This window comes from Salmo salar, chromosome ssa20, assembly GCF_905237065.1.
Source record: "Salmo salar chromosome ssa20, Ssal_v3.1, whole genome shotgun sequence".
NCBI classification, from domain to species: domain Eukaryota; kingdom Metazoa; phylum Chordata; class Actinopteri; order Salmoniformes; family Salmonidae; genus Salmo; species Salmo salar.
The window spans coordinates 2,519,500-2,545,893 of record NC_059461.1 but is presented as its reverse complement, the minus strand read 5'-3'; the positions used below and the strand labels follow the sequence as shown (position 1 = coordinate 2,545,893).

At 43.3% G+C, this 26,394-nt stretch overlaps 1 protein-coding gene across 1 annotated transcript in view; it reads right to left on the bottom strand.

Annotated features, from left to right (window-relative positions):
* LOC106579812 (collagen alpha-1(XXVII) chain B) overlaps positions 1-26,394 on the bottom strand; it is a 101,782-nt gene that overhangs the window by 10,814 nt on the left and 64,574 nt on the right. Inside the window, exons 14-37 of the mRNA XM_014160011.2 lie at positions 24,137-24,181; positions 23,481-23,534; positions 23,286-23,330; positions 22,690-22,743; positions 22,533-22,586; positions 22,336-22,389; positions 22,181-22,234; positions 19,766-19,819; positions 19,497-19,541; positions 16,889-16,942; positions 15,000-15,044; positions 14,715-14,768; positions 13,843-13,896; positions 12,851-12,904; positions 11,669-11,722; positions 8,122-8,175; positions 7,628-7,672; positions 6,146-6,190; positions 5,826-5,879; positions 2,489-2,542; positions 2,311-2,364; positions 2,051-2,104; positions 1,655-1,708; positions 216-323 (exon numbers count right to left, since the gene is read on the bottom strand). Of these exons, the coding sequence (XP_014015486.2) occupies positions 216-323; positions 1,655-1,708; positions 2,051-2,104; positions 2,311-2,364; positions 2,489-2,542; positions 5,826-5,879; positions 6,146-6,190; positions 7,628-7,672; positions 8,122-8,175; positions 11,669-11,722; positions 12,851-12,904; positions 13,843-13,896; positions 14,715-14,768; positions 15,000-15,044; positions 16,889-16,942; positions 19,497-19,541; positions 19,766-19,819; positions 22,181-22,234; positions 22,336-22,389; positions 22,533-22,586; positions 22,690-22,743; positions 23,286-23,330; positions 23,481-23,534; positions 24,137-24,181 (1,296 nt within the window). The remainder of the gene's footprint in view (positions 1-215; positions 324-1,654; positions 1,709-2,050; positions 2,105-2,310; positions 2,365-2,488; positions 2,543-5,825; positions 5,880-6,145; positions 6,191-7,627; positions 7,673-8,121; positions 8,176-11,668; positions 11,723-12,850; positions 12,905-13,842; positions 13,897-14,714; positions 14,769-14,999; positions 15,045-16,888; positions 16,943-19,496; positions 19,542-19,765; positions 19,820-22,180; positions 22,235-22,335; positions 22,390-22,532; positions 22,587-22,689; positions 22,744-23,285; positions 23,331-23,480; positions 23,535-24,136; positions 24,182-26,394) is intronic.

Below are 26,394 nucleotides of genomic sequence, written 5' to 3'. Positions count from 1 at the left end.
GGTCATCCACAGTTTTCTCAGTAACGACAGTTTGCAGGAGACAAAAGTGTGTTGGTATCCTTTTTGCCTTGACATGTAGTAGCCTACATGTTGCAGAGTAACATTTCATCTAAAACAACAGCAAGTGAAGTGAGAAACTCAGCAATCTGATTCATGAGAACCTGAGAGTCAAGTTCAAGAAATGTAAATATGTTGGGTTGAGTTTGGACACTCACCCACACTCCCACTAAGCCAGGAGGTCCGGGAGACCCTTCCTTTCCTTTCAGTCCGATGTCACCCCTCTCTCCTTTACCCCCCTCCAGTCCCATGTCACCCTTCTCGCCCTGAGCAGAGAACCAAGGAGACAATTATACCTGATCACACATTTCACGGGTGCAGATGTTGGCGGTAGTAGAAAATATTCAGACAAGGACTTTGAAGGCCGAAGTGGAGAAGGGCAGTGTCCCTAGTGAACAGCAATGTATTTCCATAACAACTCCTGCCAGAAGGAAGAGCTCAAAATAGGCCTGCTGCCTGCTCCCTGTTTATTTTCACTCAGCGTCAACAGAATTCAGCTCCAACTGTACGGCGGCCAGCATCTTACACAATGCAACACTTGAGTCTGACCAAAAAGAATTACAGTTTAACAGCGTAGTACAGTTCATTAACTCCATATGAACATGGCTTAGATCACATCTGATGACGATAGAATCACATTCTCTTGTGAATGGCTGTTCAAAATAGTGACAGTTATCCTAAAACACTCTCTTCTCTTTTACTAAGAACTGGCTATGAACCCAGAGGAGTCTGAGCCCTGTCTAAGTCGGGGGAGGGTGGGGGGTCCTACTAAGCTATATGGTCATAACAAGGATCATTTTGCTATTTGATTTAGAATTTTAAGACCCCTTGAAGCATCCCCAAAATATTAAAAAAATAATATTTGATGAAAAATAATTTTTGGCCTTACTGCTATTAGTCCATACAAATGCATTGAATAACAGATTCACTACATAGAACAATAAATAGTTTGTTCTGAAGGGTGTGTCCTATATCTGAGAGAGATAAGAAAGATCAGGAAACATTTGTATATTTGTTTTTACATGTATTTAACCCCATATTTTTTGGCAAGAAACAGTCTCCAAAAAGTATATACTGTACTTCCATTCATTTTTTTCAACTGATACCGGTGGACCTTCAGACGAGTCTTGTGAGGCCTGTCGGCGTCCTAGAGCAATACCGGCACGTACGTGTTCGTGAGAGTCTCACCTTTCCACAGAGGGGTCAGATTAGTGTGTAGCCCAAACTGTTCGGATGCTACAGACGATTTTGTGAGAAGACCAATTTTTGGGATGTCTCATGGTCTGACAAACACCGCTCTAGCTCTGTTACCTTGCAACCCAGATGCGGAAGTGCGACATGGGAGGAAGCGGTGGATTGAGACGCATCCAATGCAACAACAAAAAACATATCTCTAGCTTAAACTGATGGGGGAGAGGACATCGACCTTAGGGGGTTAAACAGCCATACCCTAACTGGAGATATGTACATATAACTCTAACTGGCAAATCGTCTATTGATGTCAATGAGACAAATACTGTCAACTCTGGTCTTAGACTTTCAACGCAAGTTAGGATTCATCACAGTGACTACTGCCTTAGTGTTATTCATCTCTTACCTTGAGTCCATCAGGACCACTCTGTCCGGCATCCCCATCAATCCCCATCTCACCCTGAAGGAGAGGGGGTTTAAGTACAAGTTAATAAGGCCAAAATACCTATGGAACACTGGTCATGTTAATAATACTGTATTCTACTGCATTTTGGTCAATGCCACTCCGACGTTGCTCGTCCTAATATTTATACATTTCTTAATTCCATTCTTTTAGATTTGTGTGTATTGTTGTGTATTGTTAGATATTACTGCACTGTTGGAGCTAGGAACACATGCATTTCGTTACACCCGCAATATCATCTACTAAATATGTGTACGTTACCAATAACATTTGATTCGATTTGATTCGATTTTTACAAGAATCAAAAACATTGGTAGAAGTGTGCTCTGGGGTACTCACCCTCTGTCCGATGAGGCCCTGCTCTCCGAGGTTTCCTGCTGGTCCGAGGGCACCCTGTCACACAGGTCAAAAACACAATGAACAAATGGACGCCTCCATTTCAATACACTGTGTGCAACATAAATAGACTGAATCGATTACTGGAAATGTGATTACTGGAAATGTGAATATGCCCCATTAGCTATTGCCAAGGCAGCAGCTACTCTTCCTGGGGTCCAAACAGTGAGTACCTTGTTGAGTATTAAAGAGTATAATCTTACCTTCTCTCCTGGTTCGCCTGGTAGTCCCCACTCCCCAACCTTTCCAGTTGGGCCCTGTCAGAGAACAATTACCATTCATAATCAAATTAGGGGGCAAGGCATTGGTCACTGGAGCCTGAACTAATCACATTACACCACGAGAATGGCACACTACGTCATGTAGAATAGTGTAACTCACCTTGACTCCCATCTCTCCCAGTGGACCGATAGTTCCTGGTGGCCCAGTAAGTCCCTACGGTGATAAGATGATATGATGTGATGACCGAGAGCACCAAAATATATTGGCAATATATTACAAAGCCCTTTATATTCTAGGTAACTACACTGGTAAAACAAAATAAATACAGTGCGGATAAAAAGCTAAAGTGAGTGAAAAAAGGCAGCAAGAATAGAGTGTGAAAAAGACGTTGAGGATATACATGTGGATGGTGGAGATACGTTCATCTGGACTTGAGAGCCAGACCCTCTCCTGGAGTCTTAGAACACAGAGCCAAAGCTTCTGTATGTGGTGGAAACTAGCCAATACTCAAATAGAGCTGTTTGCTGGAAGCTCAGAGTAAATCATCGTATCTTACTGCCCTCTCTCTCCTTATTATTTTCTCTCTCTCTCTCTGTCTCTCTCTATATATATATTTATCTATGCTCTCTCTCTCTCTATGTCTCTCTCTCTCTATGTTTCTTTCTCTCCCCCCTTCTTTTTCTCCCTCTCTCTTCCCGTTACATAATGCAGGATGCAGGATGAGGCATCCCTGGGCTGCTCAAGCAGAAGCTCCACCATTTCAGCTGTCAGAATGAAGATGTACTGTAGAGACAAGTGCACACTTAAGTCTGTCCAATGCCCCTAGTCACCTCCTCTCTAAGATGTTGGTTGGGTCCAATAACCCCTGATTTCAAGCTTCACAGATCCTAACCATAGGCAGAAGGATTACCAGCAGGTGTATGGAAGGGTGTATGGAGACCTTATGGTAAACAAAGTTAGGAATAGTAATGAAATCAGACAGCTTCCTGGCTTGAAGGTGAAATATCATGCAAAACTGACATGGCAGTAAGTGTTAAGCTCTATAGGAATTTAAATATAGGAAATAACACCCATATCCCCAACTGGGCTGGAAACAGTTAGGCCTGGCAGGGTAAAACAACAAGATGGCGCCTACAATGGTCGCCCTTTTGCAAGCTCCCAGCCAACTTTGCAGTCTTTTTTTTGTGTGTGTGTTATTTTGTACTTTATTTGATCAGAAAGGTTCTACTATTATTTCCTATGACCGACAAACACTTCTGGACATCAGATCGGAGATTACTCACCACAAATTCAACTTTCCGGTGTGGAATCCTCTGTCTAGACTAAAGCAGTTATCTTCATCACGGAAGCCCTTTTTCCAAAAAGACCCCGCCAGAGGAGGGGAAGGCGAGCTGGAGTTCTAGTCCAATTAAGGAAAAGGGTAAACCAACCTCCACTCCCTAGTATATTACTTGCTAATGTACGGTCTGTTTTGCTCATGCGGACAGGGATATGTTCCGGGTCTCCTCTGGGAATAGCATTGACGACTACACTAGCTCTGTCTCTGGGTGCATAGTGCATAAAGGATGTTGTTCCTACAGTGACGATTAGAACATACCCAAACCAAAAACTGGATACATGGCAGCATTCGTGAAAAACTTAAAGTGCAAACCATTGGATTTAACTACGGTAAAGTGACTGGAAACATGGACGAGTATAAACAGAATAAACAACACAGAGCCGTTGTCATGGGTCCCCGCTGCTCACGAGTACTGCAGGCTCCCGATCTCTGTAGCCAACATGAGTAGGACCTTCAAGCGTGTTAACCCTCGCAATACTGCCGGCCCGGATGACATCCCTGCTGTGTCCTCAGAGCATGTGCAGACAAGCTGGCTGGAGTGTTTATGGACATTTTCAATCTTGACTATCCCAGTCTATCATCCCCACTTGCTTAAAAATGGCCAACATTGTTCCTCTACCCAAGCAAGCCAAGGTAACTGAACTAAATGACTATCACCCTGTAGCACTCACTTCTGTCATCATGAAGTGCTTTGAAAGTCAAGGACCATATCACCTCCACCATACCCAACACCCTTGACCCACTACAATTTGCATACCGCGCCCAACAGATCCATGGACAACACAATTACCCTTGCACTGCACACCGCCCTATCCCACCTGGACAAGAGGAATACCTATGTGAGAATGCTGTTAATTGACTACAGCTCAGCTTCTGAAACCGTAGTGCCCTCCAAGCTTGTCACTAAGCTCAAGCCCTTGGGGCTGAACTCCTCCCTGTGCAACTGGATCCTAGATTTCCTGATGGGCTGACCCCAGGTGGTGAGGGTAGGCAACAACACCTGCACCACGCTGATTCTCAACACAGGGGCCCCCATGGAGTGTGTGCTCAGCCCTCTCCTGTACTCCCCGTTCACCCATGACTGTGTGGCCACGCACAACTCCAACTCAATCATTAAGTTTGCTGACAACACAACAGTGGTAGGCCTGAATACCAACAACAATGAGACAGCCTACAGGGAGGAGGTTAAAGCCCTTACGGAGTGGTGAAAATAACCTCTCTCTCAACAAAACGAAGGAGCTTATCGTGGACTACAGGAGACAGAAGAGGGAGCATGTCCCCATCCTCATCGACAGGGCCGCAGTGAATAGGGTCAAAAGCTTCAGGTTCTTCTGCATGCACATCACTGAGGACCTGAAATGGTCTCGCCACAACAGCGCCTCTACAACCTCAGACGGCTGAAGAAATGTGGTATGCACTCGGTGTCAAGGGAAGGCCAAGAAGATCATCAAGGACCTCAGTCCCCCGAGCCACGGACTGTTCACTCGCCTACCGCCCGACAGACGGAGACAATACAGGTCCATCAAAGCCAAGACCGAGAGACTAAAAAACTGATTCTATTACCAGGCCATCAGACAGCCATCACTTGCCGTCACAAGCTATCACACACTCACACTCACACCCACTCACACTCACAGCCAACACTGCTGTCCCATGTTATAGAGACATTGAACCACTGGTCACTTCCCGTTTCACACTGTGTATTTAAATACTGTATCCCCGACATAGCTTATTCTGATATTACTACCACTGTACATTGTATTTTAGTTATACTGTTTATACACACTGCATATTTATTTATATACTGGATTCTTGACATACCTCCCTCTAATATATCTACTGCTGTACATATCATTCCTAGTATATCTTATGTCAATTCCCCCGGTGTACATATGTATAGATTGCATTTTGATACTGCTACAGTGCTATTTGTGTTGTTGATTGGATTTGCCGCTGTTTTTGGATTGGTCCCGCCTTTTTTTCTTTATTTTTAAAAACATTTTAATTGTTTGACATTTGACTGCATTGTTAGAAGGTAGTAACAAGTTTTTCGGTGCACCACTATAACACCTGCTAAACTGTGTACGCGACCAATAAACTTTGATTTGATTTTAGAGATGATGCCTCAGAGTCACATTTAGAGGTAAAAGGACTTACCGGCTCTCCTGCTATTCCTTTGGCACCTGGAGCTCCTGAGGGTCCTTTGCGACCCTGGAATATTACAAACCCATTGTAAGGAATGGAGATAGTTTAGTGTGCTTAGGGCACGTCCATTTTCTACTATATCCAGTACATCCCACCCCTAGGCTAATTGGTTTCGTTACACCAATACATTACTCATACATTCATATAGAAGTGTAATGTCCAACATGATACACACAAGCCTCTCTTTTCCAATTGCTAATGGTTTCCCCCAACAGGTGTCCACCCTAGTCATGACTAACCTAAAAGAGCACTCTGTTAGCCCAATCACTTACTGGAAATCCTTTAGGCCCAGCTTCCCCAGGCTCCCCAATCTTTCCCTGGAGCAAAATAACACAGAAAGAAAAAGGGTTTTAAATAATAAACACATAATATGGTAATTTAGCAGAAATATTATGGTCATTTAGCACTGCAGACACATTTATGTAAAGTCACACATGGTTGACATTAATATTCAATGTGAATGTCCCATGCGGGAATCAAACCGACAACTTTAACATTGAATCTTACCAGCATTGTACTCTAACTAAATGAGCCATTGGAACCGCTGATGTAAATGTATTTACAAGTTGAATGTAGTATGAATGGGGACTCATAGCATGTTTGTCAATATGCATACTACTGTGCTCCATACTCTCCTGCTCTGAGTGCATTCTCTGAGGACGTTCTCTTGGGTACATTCTTGTGAGGACGAGAGTGTGGAGAACACATAAAACAATACATTTGAGCAGCGCTCGCACTCCCCCTACTGTATTACTTCACGCTGCACCTCCCCATTCACTGAACCTTCTTCCAGCCAGGAAAATGGCAACAATAGAGGCCAAACAAGATATACACAAAGCAAATGTTCTACTTCATAACTATCAGTCAGCTACATAATCGTAATAATCCAGCAACCAGATAGTTTAACAAGCAAAAATGACATAAAATGAATGATATGCAAAGTAGATGTCTATTCTACGTGGGTAGCTAGCTGCCAAATAACCGACAGTAGTAGCTAGCCAGTTAATGTTAGGACTAATGACTTACTATGTGCTCACGATCTAAACATGCCAATATTAATACATTATGGCGCAGCGGTCTAAGGCACTGCATCTCAGTGCTAGAGGTGTCACTACAGACATCCTGGTTCAAATGCAAGCTGTATCACAACCAGCCGTGATTGGGAGTCCCATAGGGCGGTGCGCAATTGGCCCAGTGTTATCCGGGTTTGGCCGGTGTAAATAAAAATTTGTTCTTAATAACTGACTTGCCTAGTTAAATAAAGGTTAAATAAAATAAAATAAATACATTAACGTATCAAGATAAAATATTGTAGTTAGGTAACGTGAATGGGAAACATTTCATTCCAAAGTCTGAGCTTATTTTCTCTTGCTTCAACTCAAATAACATGGTTTTATGCGGTTGCGTCATATTTAGGTGCATACTTTCTGTTGAAGCTTGCATCGATATGCAAACGGAGTAAGCATCAGAGAAGTTCCCTCTGTGCTCCGTTTTGCATACTTTGATTTGGACTCTACTCCTACACTCCCATGCTCCAATTTGGTGCTCGTGGCAGGAAGTAGGTAGTATGCATTTTGAGAAACACCCATAGGCTCATCGTACTATATTATTCATTACCAGGCATGGCAAAGTAGTCATGTGAGGTAGGAAAGCATATACCCAAAGGTCCATGGGTTGGACATGGCCCATAACTGGGCAGAGTGGGAGGGTATGAGCAAAAACGTAACGGTCTTAAAACTGCTCGTGCTACATACCATCTCCCCTGGGAAGCCTAGTTTTCCTGGTGGACCATTGGGACCCTGTAGAATAACAAATTTGGCAATGTCACTTATGGTCTTACTAACACAGACAGACACACACAGACAGACGCACACACACAATACCCAAGAACTCTTGTCTTTAAGAATGCCACAAACAGTTTACAATCATTTGAATTAAAAGTTTCCCAAAGTTGGCAAAGAAAATATCCCTAAAAGAAGATCATGTCCCAGAAAGTGTCCTTCAGATGTTGAAAATAATCAAAGCAATAAAAGACTTGTGAACAAAGCCACATTTAAAAGTATTATATGGACATACTTAAGTACCAAATTAAGGCACAAACAAATGCCGCATTGCAGTATCCATGTTTTCCATTGGCTGTGGTTGGTGTGTTCATTGGGGAATGAAGTCATAGTGTTCCGTAACTGAGGAGGTCAATGCAGCAGAACAACCAATAGTGTGACCTCTGAACTTTTAACCCCATCCTCACCTTTCCTCCAACTGACCCCTTCTCCCCAGTTGGACCGTCAGGACCCCTCGGACCCTGAAGGAGAGAGCGAGAGAGAGAGAAAGAGTGATATATATATATATATATATATATATATATATATATATATATATATATATATATATATATTATATATAGAGAGAGAGAGAGAGAGAGAGAGAGAGAGAGAGAGAGAGAGAGAGAGAGAGAGAGAGAGAGAGAGAGAGAGAGAGAGAGAGAGAGAGAGAGAGAGAGAGAGAGAGAGAGAGAGAGAGAGAGAGAGAGAGAAAATCAGGAGAGAAACATTAATTGAATGAATATAAAGTGTCCTCTTCTTCATGTAGGGCTCTTCAGCCAGAAAGGCGTTTAACAGCAATAAATGTGGTCTAACATAAACGTTTAAATGTTCCCACTTAAATGTTCCCATTCTACTGCAATTGTGTTAATTTGAGGAATTGCTTAAAAAAAAACGATTTCATATTTTATTTAGGCACTTCCCATGACCGTGGTGGGTACCATGGTTACAGAGAGGAAAGAGTGATTATTGGAGACAGTTTTAAACATGCGACTATGGTTGGAGACACAGAGGTCGGTGCTGTAAACGCTAGGGGTTTTCTCCTAAAGCCACTTGTGACCTATACAATAAAATGCACACTGATGTCTCGATTCTGCTCCCATCGTCTTTCCATGATCATATGGCCACAGTATTCAGCTGAACATTGGGGACAGTGTCACACAGAGAAGCCATGACCTTTCAAATACCAACTGCTGAATCATCCGGACCGAAACAACTAGATATCAATGCCTAGGATTCCTGCAGAGAAACTCAAAATATAAGTGAACAGTTTCACAAATTTGATAAAGGAAAATTATCCATGTGCTTCAGGCATCTAGCATGGGTGCATCAAATATAAAAAGCCATTCTGGCATTGAAGAAAACATGTTCTGTTTGAAGGAGAAAAATACAGGCTTAGTCATATACGGTGAACTAGCCTCAACGTTTGTGAGGAGAGGACATCGCTGATAGGACAGCAATTATAGGTCACTTATCCCATGTAAAATCCAGTCAGCCTTCTGATTAGGGTTGGGCAGTATGCAGATTTTCATACCTTCATACCGTTTCTGTACCATACCGGGGAATACGGTATTACTGGAAGTGCACACAAGGGGCGCTATTTCAAATAGAAAAAAATGTAAATGCACAAAATAAAGGAATCTTGATCCAGGAGGGGATTGAATGTCTCTGCTGTAACCAAGAAGCTTGATCTTGACATCTAGCCACTTAGCTAGCAAGTTAGCCAACCATTTAATGCATAACTGGAGCCCTGAGCTGGATATAATTGATTTGACACATCTTATATATATATATATATATATATATATATATATATATATATATATTTTTTTTTCACCTTTATTTAACCAGGTAGGCAAGTTGAGAACAAGTTCTCATTTACAATTGTGACCTGGCCAAGATATTTCTTATAATTATTCTTAACTTAGTGTTAGTTATAAGCAGTGGCATAGCACGCAGGCCCCTCGAGGCGGGAGTGTCCCCAACCCCCCCGGCATTGAAAACATACCGTTGATATTTGGAAATACCCTGGTATATGGAATAAACCATATATCGCCCAAGTCTACCTGTGATGTCGGTAAACTATTTTGTTCCATTGCACAGGACAGACTGTAACTAGACACAGTCATTCAGTTTGCTGAGTGATGCCGGTTCTCTACTCATCTCTCTCTGCTGAGTTCACGGGAATTGAACCGTCCTGTTTCTTTTGGACCCGAGATGATCGTGACACTGACTACACTTGTCCATTCTCTGCTCTGGCTATGGACGCCATGGTCTGTTCTGCGTCGTATACATTTGACCAGACCATGCCTTTTTTCTGGACTTCTTCATCTACCATGCGCATCTCTGTGAATACTATGGCTCTTGGTCTTATAGGAAGAAGAGACTGGATGGATGGTCGAGGTCAAAGATTCAAGGTGGCCAGCATGTGTTTTGTTATTGTACACATATGATTTGGGGAGATGCATCCCTTGAGGACTGCAGAGTCATGGATAAAAATAAGTTACACCAGGGGGGGTTAGAGTCAATGACAGAACTGTATACTGTACTCTCGTTGTTCCTCCTCCAGCCTCATTCAAAACCACACTTACTACGGCTGTCCAACCTCAACATACGCCAGTAAACACTCAAGTAACAAAGGAGGACTTGGACTGATGCTATATAGTAAATGGTCCAATCTGTTGTTATAGAAACTTCTCTCTCAAACAGATATCTATCATCTCTGTTCCCAGTACTGCTGTGTTACTGGCTAGCCTGGGTGTCAGTCTGCTAGCCTGGGTGCTAGTCTGCTAGCCTGGGTGTCAGTCTGCTACCGTGGGTGCCAGTCTGCTAGCCTCGGTGCTAGTCTGCTAGCCTGGGTGTCAGTCTGCTACCGTGGGTGCCAGTCTGCTAGCCTGGGTGCTAGTCTGCTAGCCTGGGTGTCAGTCTGCTACCGTGGGTGCCAGTCTGCTAGCCTCAGTGCTAGTCTGCTAGCCTCAGTGCTAGTCTGCTAGCCTCAGTGCTAGTCTGCTAGCCTGGGTGTCAGTCTGCTAGCCTGGGTGTCAGTCTGCTAGCCTGGGTGCTAGTCTGCTAGCCTGGGTGCCAGTCTGCTAGCCTGGGTGCCAGTCTGCTAGCCTGGGTGCCAGTCTGCTAGCCTGGGTGCCAGTCTGCTAGCCTGGGTGCCAGTCTGCTAGCCTGGGTGCCTGCTCTCTTGAAAACTCCTAATGGGATTGTCATAACATGTTTGGCTTGATACTAGGTCTCTGTTTGTTCCTAGGCTTGATAATGGAGTTGGCAAGATCCCAAACAGATCTGGGACCAGTTGGTGGTGGTGCTGATCTAAAAGGTTTGAGTAGATTTTGTTGCCGGTGCTTTAATAACTGATCTATATAAGGCATTATTATTTAACTTTGAAGAATTTCTGCCTCAGAACCAGCTGGTGATCGTTTCTAACATTAGCCTACTAACAGGCCTAGGCAGCCTTTGGTCACTGTCCCAATAGAAGACGCTGAGGGGTATTTTCCATTTCTTAATGTGTCTGAACTGAGTTTAATTGCATTCATCTTCTATGGTTTATTTTTATAAGCCTTGTTATAATTTACTGCTATTCTAAGTTATTAAATATTCAATATGGGATTGCATAGAACATTAAATGAGTTATGCAAAATGATTCCATAATATGCCTAAACACTTATGCATATTAGAGGGATCAGTCATGAAGTTGGATAGACCAGCAGTGCAAAAAACAGTTAGTTAACCCTTTATTCAAACTGTGCAATAAAGGGTTACCAAGGGTTATTTTGTTGTTGAAGTTGTGAGACTGTGCATTGTACTTTGGCGGTGTCATGACAGCAAATCTATAGTTAGCGTGCGAAGGTCTGGAAAAGTTTCGAACCACAGCGATACTAGCTTGCATTAACAAAAAAATGTAGCCATAACAAATGATGGTGTGTAGGGAACGTAGTGGATGCTGAAGGAGTACATTCTATTCCTTACCCTCCTGCCTTTAGGTCCTCTGATCCCACCGAGACCCCTTGAACCGGCCGGACCCTGCAGGAGGAAGAACACACCACATTATATGATGGAAGGCAGTAATGTTACCACACTCACTGAGACGAGTAGTAGGACTGACTAATGAGACAGGAGATGGGCCTACAGGATGCTAGTGAATGTAATGCATCCCTATCATGACCAAAGAGCTGATCTCATGCCCCTGAAGGATATGCATTTAGTCATGCTTGCACAGGAGATCCTATTGAGATGAAGCATGTCAAAGGACACCTGGTCAGAAGAAGTAGAAGAGTATGCTCTGCTATTAACACTAATGCACTCTGCTGCTGCAGTCTCCTGTGCAGCTTGCTAAAGCATCTCTGAGTCTGACCGGCATGTCTTGCCACAACTTGTGTGATGTCGGTGCACGGCGTGAGGAGACTAAAGACATGTTGACATGCTATAAAGGTAAAGGGTGGGAGCTGCTTTAGCTTAGCCAGAGGTGCTAAAGTTTACGGCTGGCATGGCAGTGCTGAGTAATCCTGACACTGATTGAGTGTCTTTCTGTCACTTCCCATCAACATCAACAAAGGTATGTGCTGTGGGGAATGTCTCCCAAACGCCTCTTGTTTGTACAACTGTCTTTAGTGTCTAAATGAGCGAAGATTAAACGGTATTAGTGAGGCCTCATCACAGACCTTTCTTGGCTATGTTTACGTAGCTGGATTCCAAACAAGGCAGGCAACAAACCCTTGAGGAGCCAGAATGGGTAGTAGCCTAAGAGTTTTTAAGAGGCTAAGTCTGACCTTTGAAGACACTTAAACTAAACTCAAACAGACTCTATGCCAAGCTGCTGAATGTACCAAATAGAACAGGTTTTAACTTGATGACTCATTCAGTTTGTTTACAGCAGTGATGCCTTGCTTCTAAATGCATTCTGCCATGGTGCATCTAATGCCAAACTAGAAATGATGCTATTTCAGAGTAGTGTTGGTGGGATGGGGTTCATTCTTGTAGTAAATCTACAGGGCACAAGAAGTTTAAAATGGTACCAAATGTTATGGGCCGGTTTCCCGGACCCAAATTAAGACTATTGCATGGAATAAAAATAATCTCCACTGAAAGTTTTTTCTGGTCTGTGTCTGGGAAACTGGCACTAAATGTGTAAAGCAAACAGGCTTTACTTACTGGTATCCCTAGAGGTCCTGATGAACCACACTCTCCAGGAGTTCCAGGATGACCCTGACAGACACACAGAACAACAGCATGAAGACATCCATCATACTTCAAACCCATTTTAAACCCCTTTCTAACATACTCTAATACTGACGGTGAACTGATGACTATTGAGAATTGTTGGCTGTTCAACTGTTTCGATGTACTGTATTGTCTATTTTTAGACTACAAGATGTGGCTGACTGAACAGTTTGTTAGTTTAGGTACTCTTTGAAAAAAAAGTGCTATCTAGAACCTAAAATCGTTTTTCGGCTGTCCCCATAGGAAAATCCTTTGAAGAACCCTTTCTGTATCCAGTTAGAACCTTTTTGAGTTCCATGTCGAATCCTTTCCCTAGAGGGTTCTACATGGAACCCAACATAGTTCTATCTAGAACCAAAAAGGGTTCCTCCTGGAACCTAAAAGGGTTCTCCCTTGGGGACAGCTGAAAAACTCTTCTCGAACCCTTTTTTGTAAGAGTGTAGTGAGATCTGACATAACTGTATCTGCCTTACTCTATCGCTTCTCAATAGCTGCAGCACTGCGTTGTTAAACAATGAACATCTTGAGTCAATATGCTGAGAAGATAATGTAGATGCAAACAATATGGGGCCTCCAGCTGTTTGCTGCTGTGTGAAGCATTTACAATACTAGGTAATGAGTTGAGAGACCAAGAAGAGATATAAAAATAATTCATTTGGAAACTTCTGCACATTTATATACAACATAAATGCTATCCTCGCTACAGTGTATCCCAACATGAAGTTGAGCTGACTGACAGTATGACTAACAAAAACGTAATTTCGTACAAGATGTACAAGCTATACATATCTCTTTCTCAGTCAGAAGGTTACCTATCTTAGTGCCCCATTGCTCATCTCCAATCCCCCAAATGACATCCTGTCCTACCCATATAGCGTTGAATGCCCCTGGGAATAGAGACGGGGTCCAGACTTACTCCTTACCATCGCCCCCTTTTCCCCTGGCGGTCCAGGCAATCCCATCTCCCCACGGTCCCCCTGGAAAAACATATAGCCCTGTAGTTTAGTTTATTATTAGCTGCGTTTGTTTCCCCTGGCGGACCAGGAAATCCCATCTCCCCACGGTCCACCTGGGAAAACCAACACAGCTATGAGGACCCTGCATCACATAGGTAGGACCAGGAGTTTTCCCTGTAGTTAGTTATGGTCAGGTCACAAAAAAATGTTAAAAAAAACGATGGTGCCATGGGTATATAGTTAGCAGGGCGGCAGATAGCCTAGCGGTTAGAGCGTTGGACTCTAGTTCGAATCTCCGAAACGACAAAAATCTGTTGATGTGCCCTTGAGCAAGGCACTTAACCCTTATTGCTCACGGTTCGCCGTTGATAATGGCAGACCCTGGCTGTGACCCCACTATCCGATGGTGTCTCAGGGGGAGTGGGATATGCAAAAAACACATTGCCAATTCATACGTGTTTTAATACACACTTGCGCGTGTGAAATAGGACAAATATAAGCACCCACCAAATTATTACTATAATGCACATAATAATTCACATTTCCTGTTGCTGCAAGATTATTTTCTTTCTGTAGCCAATTGGTTCAAATTAAGATCCTACATCTGTAGTTATAGCAGAAGACATCAACAGGAAGCAAACCCAGCAGGCAAAACGGGTTGAAATGGCATAATTAATTTCGACCAGCTTACAACTGTTTGTAATAACGTCATTTCAACCATCTTTGTCCACTGGGAAAGTAGAGCAATAACAAATCTGAATCTTTCAATATGACCGAAACAACAGTATATGAGTTGAAAAGCCTTCCTGTAACGTCTAACGCAAAGATACCCAGCGAACCTTTTCTCCTGCGAGGCCAGGCTCCCCAACAGGGCCGATGAAACCCACCAGCCCCTGCAGAGACCAACACAGGAAAGCACACAGTCAAAGTCCTGTACTTACACCATGGCCTGCAGAGCAGTGGAGCAACAGCAAAACACACACGCATGAACATACGCAGTAAGAGAGAGAAAGACGCACACACACACAAACAGACACACACAGACACACATAAACAGACACACACACACACAGAGTGAAGTATAAACAAACAGAGAGTGAGAGAGGAGAGAGAAAAGCCTTTACCCTCTCGCCAAGCTTTCCGACCTCTCCAGTTATTCCGGTCTCGCCCTACAGCAGAATACCAAATTAGCATTTCGTAAAAAGATTACAAATGTTAAAGCTCAGATCAGTCAGAGAGAACATGCTTATTTAGAGGCCAGTCCCCCTGGTAATAGAAACGTGACATCTAATTTACACACAGTTAAATGAGAGAGAGAGAGAGAGAGAGAGAGAGAGAGAGAGAGAGAGAGAGAGAGAGAGAGAGAGAGAGAGAGAGAGAGAGAGAGAGAGAGAGAGAGAGAGAGCAAGGGGAGACCATGTTAAACAATAGACTCAGGCAGATAGATGGAGAGAGAGATAGAGGGAGAGAGTGATAGGGAGAGAGAGTGATAGGGAGAGAGAGTGATAGGGAGAGAGAGGGATAGAGAGAGAGTGATAGAGGGAGAGAGTGATAGAGAGAGAGTGATAGAGAGAAAGAGTGATAGAGAGAGAGATAGAGGGAGAGAGTGATAGAGGGAGAGAGTGATAGAGGGAGAGAGTGATAGAGGGAGAGAGTGATAGGGAGAGAGAGTGATAGGGAGAAAGAGGGATAGAGAGAGAGTGATAGAGGGAGAGAGTGATAGAGGGAGAGAGTGATAGGGAGAAAGAGTGATAGAGAGAGAGTGATAGAGAGAGTGATAGAGAGAGAGAGTGATAGAGGGAGAGAGTGATAGAGGGAGAGAGTGATAGAAAGAGAGAGTGATAGAAAGAGAGAGTGATAGAAAGAGAGTGATAGAGAGAGTGATAGAGGGAGAGTGATAGAGAGAGTGATAGAGAGAGAGTGATAGAGAGAGTGATAGAGGGAGCGAGTGATAGAGAGAGTGATAGAGAGAAAGAGTGATAGAGGGAGAGTGTGATAGAGGGAGAGGGTGATAGAGGGAGAGGGTGATAGAGAGAGTGATAGAGGGAGAGAGTGATAGAGGGAGAGGGTGATAGAGGGAGAGGGTGATAGAGAGAGTGATAGAGGGAGAGGGTGATATAGGGAGAGGGTGATAGAGGGAGAGGGTGATAGAGGGAGAGGGTGATAGAGAGAGTGATAGAGGGAGAGAGTGATAGAGGGAGAGAGTGAAAGAGGGAGAGGGTGATAGAGGGAGAGGGTGATAGACAGAGAGAGTGATAGAGGGAGAGAGTGATAGGGAGAGGGTGATAGAGGGAGAGGGTGATATAGGGAGAGGGTGATATAGGGAGAGTGATAGAGGGAGAGAGTGATAAAGAGAGAGAGTGAGAGAGGGAGAGAGTGATAGAGGGAGAGAGTGATAGAGAGAGAGAGAGTGACAGGGAGAAAGAGTGAGAGAGAGAGAGTGATAGAGAGAGAGAGTGATAGAGTGATAGAGGGAGAGAGTGATAAAGAGAGAGAGAGTGATAAAGAGAGAGAGAGTGATAGGGAGAAAGAGTGATAGAGAGAGTGATAGAGGGAGAGAGTGATAGAGAGAGAGTGATAGGGAGAAAGAATGATAGAGAGAGTGAGTGATAGAGGGAGAGAGTGATAGAGAGAGTGATAGAGAGAGAGAGTGATAGAGAGAGAGAGTGAAAGAGAGAGAGAGTGATAGAGGGAGAGAGTGATAAAGAGAGAGAGAGTGATAAAGAGAGAGAGAGTGATAGGGAGAAAGAGTGATAGAGAGAGTGATAGAGGGAGAGAGTGATAGAGAGAGAGTGATAGGGAGAAAGAATGATAGAGAGAGTGAGTGATAGAGGGAGAGAGTGATAGAGAGAGAGAGAGTGATAGAGAGAGAGAGTGATAGAGGGAGAGAGTGATAGAGAGAGAGAGTGATAGAGAGAGAGGGTGAAAGAGAGAGAGAGTGATAGAGAGAGAGAGTGATAGAGAGTGATAGACTCCCGCAGATGGATGGTGCATTACGTTAATAGAATCTGACCTTTAGTCCTTCGGGACCTGTTTTGCCCGGGAATCCCTGCCTTCCAGGTCTGCCCTGAACAGAAAACATACATGAACCATAGTACTGAACCTCATCACACAGTACAGTAGAATCATCATCTGCCCTAAAGATACCCGTCCTAGTACCGTAACCCACCCGCCACCCGCCACCACACTAACAAACCTACAGACAGAATATACTGTAAAGCTACAATCTGTCCTAAGGACTCCTCCAATCTGGCTTTAAGAGTCTGGATTCATGTATGGTGTGAAAATGATGGTTGACTTTGTCATGCAGTAGCATAGCGTGTCCAAGACATTTGTCCTTTTAGGGACAGAATATTATACTGTCTTATCTTGTCTTACTCAGACCAGTGATATGATGATTGGACGAATGGGTTAGAACAATACAACACTCAAAAACATGACAAAGTTTAAGAGCACCAACAAAGCACTCGGCTTTCACATTCATTTGGTGGAGTGTCTTCTGTTATTGTCAAATTTTAATGCCTGAAAAAGCTGTGCTACTTTTGTTGGCTTTTCCTGGCACAGAAGAGAAACGTCACTGTCCCACTCTATATTATTCAAAGACCCAAGTCCATCAACAATGGAACCGAGAACTTAGCTCACTAATGCATTAGTAAAACATCATTGGATCTAATGTGTTATATTGAATCAGTATATTCAATGAGTTGTGGTGTCTGTCTTTCGGAGATGGCCGTTTGGAATCCTCTGTTCTTTAATGTGCTTAGTCATCTGTATGAGAGAGTAGAACTGGATTAGTGCTCTGCTATTATTGAACTGGATTAGAGTTCTGCTATTGTTGGATTGGATTAATGCTCTGCTGTTGTTTAACTAAATTAGTGCTCTGCTGTTGTTGTACTAGATTGGTGCTCTGCTGTTGTTGGACTGGATTAGGGCTCTGCTGTTGTTGGACTGGATTAGGGCTCTGCTATTGTTGGACTGGATTAGGGCTCTGCTGTTGTTGGACTGGATTAGGGCTCTGCTGTTGTTGGACTGGATTAGGGCTCTGCTGTTGTTGGACTGGATTAGGGCTCTGCTATTGTTGGACTGGATTAGGGCTCTGCTATTGTTGGACTGGATTAGGGCTCTGCTATTGTTGGACTGGATTAGGGCTCTGCTGTTGTTGGACTGGATTAGGGCTCTGCTATTGTTGGACTGGATTAGGGCTCTGCTGTTGTTGGACTGGATTAGGGCTCTGCTATTGTTGGACTGGATTATGGCTCTGCTGTTGTTGGACTGGATTAGGGCTCTGCTATTGTTGAACTGGATTAGTGCTCTGCTATTGTTGGACTGGATTAGGGCTCTGCTGTTGTTGGACTGGATTAGGGCTCTGCTATTGTTGAACTGGATTAGGGCTCTGCTGTTGTTGGACTGGATTAGTGCTCTGCTATTGTTGAACTGGATTAGGGCTCTGCTATTGTTGAACTGGATCAGGGCTCTGCTATTGTTGAACTAGATTAGTGCTCTGCTGTTGTTAAACTAGATTAGTGCTCTGCTATTGCTGAACTGGATTAGTGCTCTGCTAACTGGAGTGATATATTGGCATGTATTGTTGAATTTGGGACGACTCCAGACTAACTCTTTATTTAGTCTATAATGGATGCAAATGGGAAGTCTCTGTAGGAGGATGCATTATGATGGAATCCAAGGCCAGGCTACTCACTGACACAATCAGAAAAAAGGTCTGGATTTCAGAGCTCGTTTACCGGATCTAGGAGAGAGAGAGCCTGCGTCCCAAATGACACCCTATTCCCTACACAACTTTAGACCAGAGCTCTATGGGCGCTAGTCAAAAGTAGTTCACTATATAGGGAATGAGGTGCTATTTGGGATGTAACCAGAGTCTATCCTCATTGATATCCAGATGTTTATGATTATTCAGAGTAAAGAATGGAGGATATGTCCATCTATGGTGGAGGACAAGCTCACAAAATATTAGGCAAGGGAAACAGAGAGCCATTCCAAGCCGTTTTATAAATTGATTTTTCAGTATTTTTAATGAAGCATTGACATTTACTTCCAGTGTTTAGCAAAATGGCCACTCTTCAAAAGTAACATATTAAAAATGAATGCAGAAAGCAGATATTTGGACAGTTTTCATAATAATCCTACTAACTGGGCTAACTGCCTACAGACGGAAATTAATGGCTTTGTTTTCATTGGTTCAAAACCAGAAAGCTTTGTTTTTTTTATAAGCCTATCTCATCCCAGGCTGTTGTCTTTGTATAACAGATGAGCACCATGTGGAGATGTGGCCAAGCACAGCAGTTTTACTAACCAAACTCATGCCACAAATGCACAATAAGCAGTCAGCCATCTATCAAAATAGATTTTCTGCACAATAGACTGACAACTCTGCCAAGAGCTAACGGTATATAGCTAACCATATCATAGTGATTCAGCTGGATTTAAACACCAACTGAAGCAAATTGCTTCCCACTCTGAAGGTTCCTGGTTATGAAACAGGCTTTGGGATGGTGAGAGGTGAACATTTGGGGGTTTTCATGTGCTGAGTGACCCATATTGTATTTTTGGACTTCCTTGTTTTGTTTGTTTTGGTTTTGAGCTGTCCAAACAGCGCTCACCTCCGGTCCTGTAGGTCCAGGTGGTCCAAGTGGCCCCTCATCGCCCTGGAAAAAAATATGGAGACAGAGGGTCAAGACAGGGACAAAACCCCTTTGCACAACAACACTTTGCACCATCACTGGACTATGTGTAAATGCTAGATCATTGCTGTCATATATCTTACATACAGTACATACTACATACATAGCCAAAGTAAGACTTGGTCTTGACATGTTATGAATATGTCAAGCATTGTATGTTTTATGTAGTAAACTAAAGACAATCCCACCTCTAGTCCAGCTGTTCCTCTGGGCCCTGGTAAACCTCTGTTTCCTGGCTTCCCCTGAGAAGAATGATACAGGATGTTAGATTGTGTACGGACCCCATGTTGCTGTCCATGATGCACTGGCAGTCCAACAGCACTGGTCCCCAGCATTCCCCACGTGACCCAGAAAGGACTTCCAAGGTCCATGGACCTGGTCCTTGCCAACCACTGTTCTTTGTACTCACTAAAAACCAACTAAACCTCTCACAGCACTAAAGATACTCATTGCTCATAAAAGTGCTTGATCCTGCCAACTACGCCACATGAGGATGTCAGGTAGCCTACACAAATAGGTGTCAAGTAGCTACATTAAAGCCACGTTTATACCTGGTTCTAACATGCATCCTTTTTCGTGATCTTGTCCACATTCTGATTGTGCCCACATTTTCAGACAGGTGTAGACAACTAAAACATGCATTGAGGTCGGATTATGATCAGGCACATATTGTAGACAGATCTGGACAGAGAAACAATTTAAATCATCATTCAAATCATTGAGAGGTGGCACCATTTACTTATGGCATCAATATTTGTCTTAAAAACTATATATATTATTTTGAAAGAATAGCTGTTAAATAATTTGCATACAGGGAGGGACCAGGAGATTTGTATTTATTTATTTAACCTTTATTTAACTAGGCAAGTTAGTTAAGAACAAATTCTTATTTACAATGACGGCCTAGGAACACTGGGTTAACCTGTTAGGGCTAGAGGGCAGTATTGACACGGCCGGATAAAAAACATACCCGATTTAATCTGGTTACTACTCCTGCCCAGTAACTAGAATATGCATATAATTATTGGCTTTGGATAGAAAACACCCTAAAGTTTCTAAAACTGTTTGAATGGTGTCTGTGAGTATAACAGAACTCAAATGGCAGGCCAAAACCTGAGAAGATTCCATGCAGGAAGTGGCCTGTCTGACAAGTTGTGTTTCATCTTGGCTCTTTTTATTGAAGACTGAGGATCTTTGCTCTAACGTGACACTTCCTACGGCTCCCATAGGCTCTCAGAGCCCGGGAAAAAGCTGAACGATATCGAGGCAGCCTCTGGCTGAAACACATTATCGCTTTTGGCAAGTGGCCGATCAGAGTACTATGGGCTTAGGCGCGTGCCCAAGTCGACCGAATGCTTTATTTTCTTTCGTCTGTTTACCTAAACGCAGATTCCCGGTCGGAATATTATTGCTTTTTTATGAGAAAAATGGCATAAAAATTGATTTTAAACAGGGGTTGACATGCTTCGAAGTACGGTAATGGAATATTTAGATTTTTTTTGTCACGAATTGCGCCATGCTCGCCATGCGGCATGCTTATTTACCCTTTCGGATAGTGTCTTGAACGCACGAACAAAACGCCGCTGTTTGGATATAACTATGGATTATTTTGAACCAAACCAACATTTGTTATTGAAGTAGAAGTCCTGGGACTGCATTCTGACGAAGACAGCAAAGATAATAACATTTTTCTTATAGTAAATCTGACTTTGGTGAGTGCTAAACTTGCTGGGTGTCTAAATAGCTAGCCCTGTGATGCCGGGCTATCTACTCAGAATATTGCAAAATGTGACATATCGAGTGCATAGAGGAGTTCTGTATCTATAATTCTTTAAATAATTGTTGTGCTTTTTGTGAACATTTATCGTGAGTAATTTAGTAAATTCACCGGCAGTGTTCGGTGGGAATGCTAGTCACATGCTAGTCACATGCTAATGTAAAAAGCTGGTTTTTGATATAAATATGAACTTGATTGAACAAAACATGCATGTATTGTATAACATAATGTCCTAGGGTTGTCATCTGATGAAGATCATCAAAGGTTAGTGCTGCATTTAGCTGTGGTTTGGGTTTATGTGACATTATATGCTAGCTTGAAAAATGGGTGTCTGATTATTTCTGGCTGGGTACTCTGCTGACATAATCTAATGTTTTGCTTTCGTTGTAAAGCCTTTTTGAAATCGGACAGTGTGGTTAGATTAACGAGAGTCTTGTCTTTAAAATGGTGTAAAATAGTAATATGTTTGAAAAATTGAAGTTTTTGCATTTTTGAGGTTTTTGAATAACGCGCCAAGGGATTACACTGGCTGTTACGTAGGTGGGACGATTTGGTGCCACCTACCCTAGAGAGGTTAACTGCCTTGTTCAGGGGCAGAACGACAGATTTTTACCTTGTCAGCTTGGGGATTCGATTTAGCAACCTTTCGGTTACTGGCCCAATGCTCTAACCACTAGGCTACCTGCCGCTCCAAAGATCTGGTCACAATGCTTACACGGTGGATGGATATAAGACACATCAGAATGTGGACAAGATCAGGACAAAGGACGCATGTTAGCACCAGGTATAAACAAGGCGTGAGATAGTTTCATTATAGGCTACTGACCTTTGGGCCCTCTGGGCCATTGTGACCTGGTGGGCCGATGTCTCCTGGGAAACCCTGAGAACAACCAGAGAACAGGTGGTCATCTCTACTATACATCACAAGGAGAAGGTAAGACCTGGGTTATGAGTAATCTTGACACCCTCACAGATCCTTACCTCTTGGCCCGGAGGGCCAGGTATACCATCAGGACCCGGCTCACCTGTCACCCCCTAGGACAGAGACAGCATTGTAGTTTGCTGGATACCCTTTGTATCACTAGCCATTTCAAAAGTGATAACCTAGTAATATACTGTACTGTATACTGTACATGGTCCCAGGTACACATACCCTATATAAGATTTAATGGACTCACATGTGGCCCTGGTTTCCCTCGAATGCCTGGCAACCCTGGTGAACCCTGGATACCCTGTAAAACAACAAGAGCATTTCTGTGAAACGAACGGATAAACCCCTGACACAGAGACTCAGACGACAGGCATCACCATCTGTTAAGTAAGGAAGTGAAGTACCTTGTCACCTTGGAATCCATTCTCTCCTTGCTCCCCTGGAAGACCAACGTCATCCTGAAGAAAGACAGAGGTTAGGAGAGGTTAGAGTTAGGAATAAACTAAAAGCACAGTACAAATCCTGCACTCTATTGATGAGTACTGCAGTCAGCTGAGGGCATGAGGCAGACCCAGTATGCCTAGCAGGCAGCTCTAGGGCTGTTAGCTGGTGACCTGTAGACTGCACAGGAACACTGCACGTCTGGCTGAGTACAGTACGTGTATATGTGCATTTTTACAAAGAAAAGTACATATTTCTCAGTAGCTTATACATACAGTATGTGTGATATATGGAGAACATAGCAAGCCCAAGCTCTAAACTAGCAGTGATTGATGATAAGCTACAGTAGATACAGTTAGAAACCATCTAGTAGGCTTGAGGATGGTCTACAAACTGTTCCTGAATCAGATTTCTAGACATGTCTATGTAGTTATACAGCATGTAACCACCTCGTCCCCAGAGAGCCAGCTGGTGGATGAGACTATATTGCATGCAACATTTTATCTGATAGCATGGTTGATTTAAATACAATAGGCTAATAATGAGGTATTCAGATCACCTTATCACCTTTCAGTCCTGGTTCTCCTGGGTTTCCGGGTACCCCCTGAATAACCAGATGAGTAAACAGATATAACATTGCCATAGTGATAGAGATGAACCCCTTCTTGAAACGATGGCACCTGCATTATATTACATCTACATCATCATGTAACAGCGTTTACAGTAAAAGTGAGTAAAGGAGTAGGTTAGTTACCTTGAGTCCACATGGTCCTGGCAAACCCATCATCCCTAGAGGACCCATGTCTCCCTGCCACAAACAACATACAGAACACACACACTTAGAAGACTTGGAACACTGCAGTAGAACAACGATATCATACACATTCCCAACAAGCTTGTATGATGATGTAATGCTCTTGCTCTATGTTCTTTATGGCAACATTTGGGACATCTGCTTAGCTCTGTTTATCATCAACAATAGAGAGAAGCACAGAGATCCCCAAACCAAGCAGAGTGTCCTGGAGAGAGAAGCCCAGAGATCCCCAAACCACGCAGAGTGTCCTGGAGAGAGAAGCCCAGAGATCCCCAAACCAAGCAGAGTGTCCTGGAGAGAGAAGCCCAGAGATCCCCAAACCAGGCAGAGTGTCCTGGAGAGAGAAGCACAGAGATCCCCAAACCAAGCAGAGTGTCCTGGAGAGAGAAGCACAGAGATCCCCAAACCAAGCACAGTGTGCTAAAGACAGAAGCACAGAGATCCCCAAACCAAGCAGAGTGTCCTGGAGAGAGAAGCACAGAGATCCCCAAACCAGGCAGAGTGTCCTGGAGAGAGAAGCCCAGAGATCCCCAAACCAGGCAGAGTGTCCTAGAGAGAAGTACAGAGTGAAGGTACACATGGCTTTAAATACTCACAATGAGGCCAAGAACTCCATTAGGACCAGGGGCTCCCAGCTCACCCTAAGAAAGAAAGAGAGAGAGCGATAGAGAGAGCAGATTTCTGAGTTTATAGGCTTTGTTCTAAACAAATACAGGCAGAAGAGAGGCACAGTGTTCCTTTACACTGCTGGCAGAAGGAGGGGGGAGAGACCCCAGCCCTCGGTTTGTTTGTGTTTTCCCCTGATAGCTTGTGTAATCTCCAGCTCCCATCTCGTGGGCCAGGCCAAGCTAATGAAAGATGGTGCGACACACAGAGAGGGGCTTGTTGTCCCCGGTAATTACCCCACTGCTACATGCCATGCCCATATCCGCTCCAGAGAGAGAGAGAGGGAGAGGGGGAGAGATAGGAAAATTAGGTGGAAACTGACCTACTCTTTCTAACCTCCTGCCAAATGTATGAACATATCAGAGACACATATTTCCCTCAGATAACACAGACCCACAAAGAATTCGAAAACAAATCCAATTTTGATAAACTCCCATATCTATTAGGTGAAATACCACAGTGTGTCATCACAGCAGCAAGATTTGTGACCTGTTGCCACAAGAAAAGGGCAACCAGTGAAGAACAAACACCATTGTAAATATAACCTATATTTCTGTTTATTTATTTTCTCTTTTATACTTTAACTATTTGCACATCATTACAACACTGTATATAGACATATGACATTTTTATTGTTTATTTCACTTTTGTTTATTATCTATTTCACTTGCTTTGGCAATGTAAACATATGTTTCCCATGCCAATAAAGCCCCTTAAATTGAAATTGAATTGATAGGGAGAGAGAGTGAGTGAAAGAGATAGATAGCGAGAGCAAGAGAGAGAGAGAATACGGAGGGAGGGAGAAAGAGGGGAGCTTTTTCTAAAAGGGGAGATAGATGTTAGAGTCCAGTGTGGCTTTCCTGCCCCCTCCCCCTTCGCCCCTCCCTCCTCCTCTAGCTTCATTATGACTGAAGGAGAAGTTATTGAGCCAACAGGAACTTTCCCTCTCCTCTGTTGGAACAACAGGGCAGGAAATGGTGTTGTAGAGGTCTGTTGAGGTCAGCCAATCACAATATCTCTATACAGTTGCCACTCAAAGAGCTGTTAAGAAAGGTAGAGTTGAGGAAGCTTCAGAACCACATTATGCCCTCATGTCAAACTAGCTTGAGTGGGATGTGGTCTAAGAAATTGCTTTAGTGAAGATATGATTATCTTTTTGACCTTATGAAGTACAATACCCGCTTATGCAGTGTTCTGACTCTCCCAAGTTGTCACCAATGCAGCTACTGAGAAGTGCATAAGAGTGTATATACTGCTGCTATAATAACTACTTAGCAATGTGAGTGCTCTAGGTTACAGATCTTACAGACATTACTGCAACATTTAAAACAGTAGACAAATTGTCCAGATCTCAGAGTCCAGAGCCCCCTCCCTCATGACTGTGAATGTGGATAACTGTGGTCTGACATGATCAAAGACCAGAATGAGATGCTCTGGGCATGTAACTATATAACAAACTCTCAGGCTGGAATCATTATGGGCACAGGAGTAGGAAATCCTCGGGAGGTCTCATTCCCAGGAAGAAGCAAATGAAATAAAATGCAGTGTGGAGGTTTACGTACCCCAACAGGGGAAACTAAAGGTGGTTGTTTTCAATTCGTCAAGTGTGACTTCTATTTAGCATGTCTGTTCACCAGACAAATAATGTTAGGTGTGTGTGTGTGTGTGTGTGTGTGTGTGTGTGTGTGTGTGTGTGTGTGTGTGTGTGTGTGTGTGTGTGTGTGTGTGTGTGAATTTAAATAGTGCCTGGAAGCAAACAGCCAGGGTATGCAGTTTACACCATTTATGGGCTGATTGAGCCCACTTGACCGCTGTACTGAAATTATGTAAATCAGTCATTCAATTATCTAAATAGATTGTTGTTGTGTATACTTCAGGAGGTAATGCACTGGCTAATTATTGAATACAAACCAAGATACAAAAACAAACAGGCTAGACCTGTGACTTTAAAAACAAACAACAGAAACCTTCAATAAAGGCTGAAACTTAAATTGCTTTTTGTTTTGTTTTGTTTTTCAAATACCTTGAGCATTTGATTGAGCCTGCCTGGAGTGCCAGAAGGATGAGCTTTGCACTTTTGGGACTATTCCATTCGTTCCATTGCGCCAGTTAAGCTCAATAGAGCACAACGTAAGTATTTGAAAGCAAAAAAATATTATCTGAACATAGGTTTGAAGTGATGGCCAGG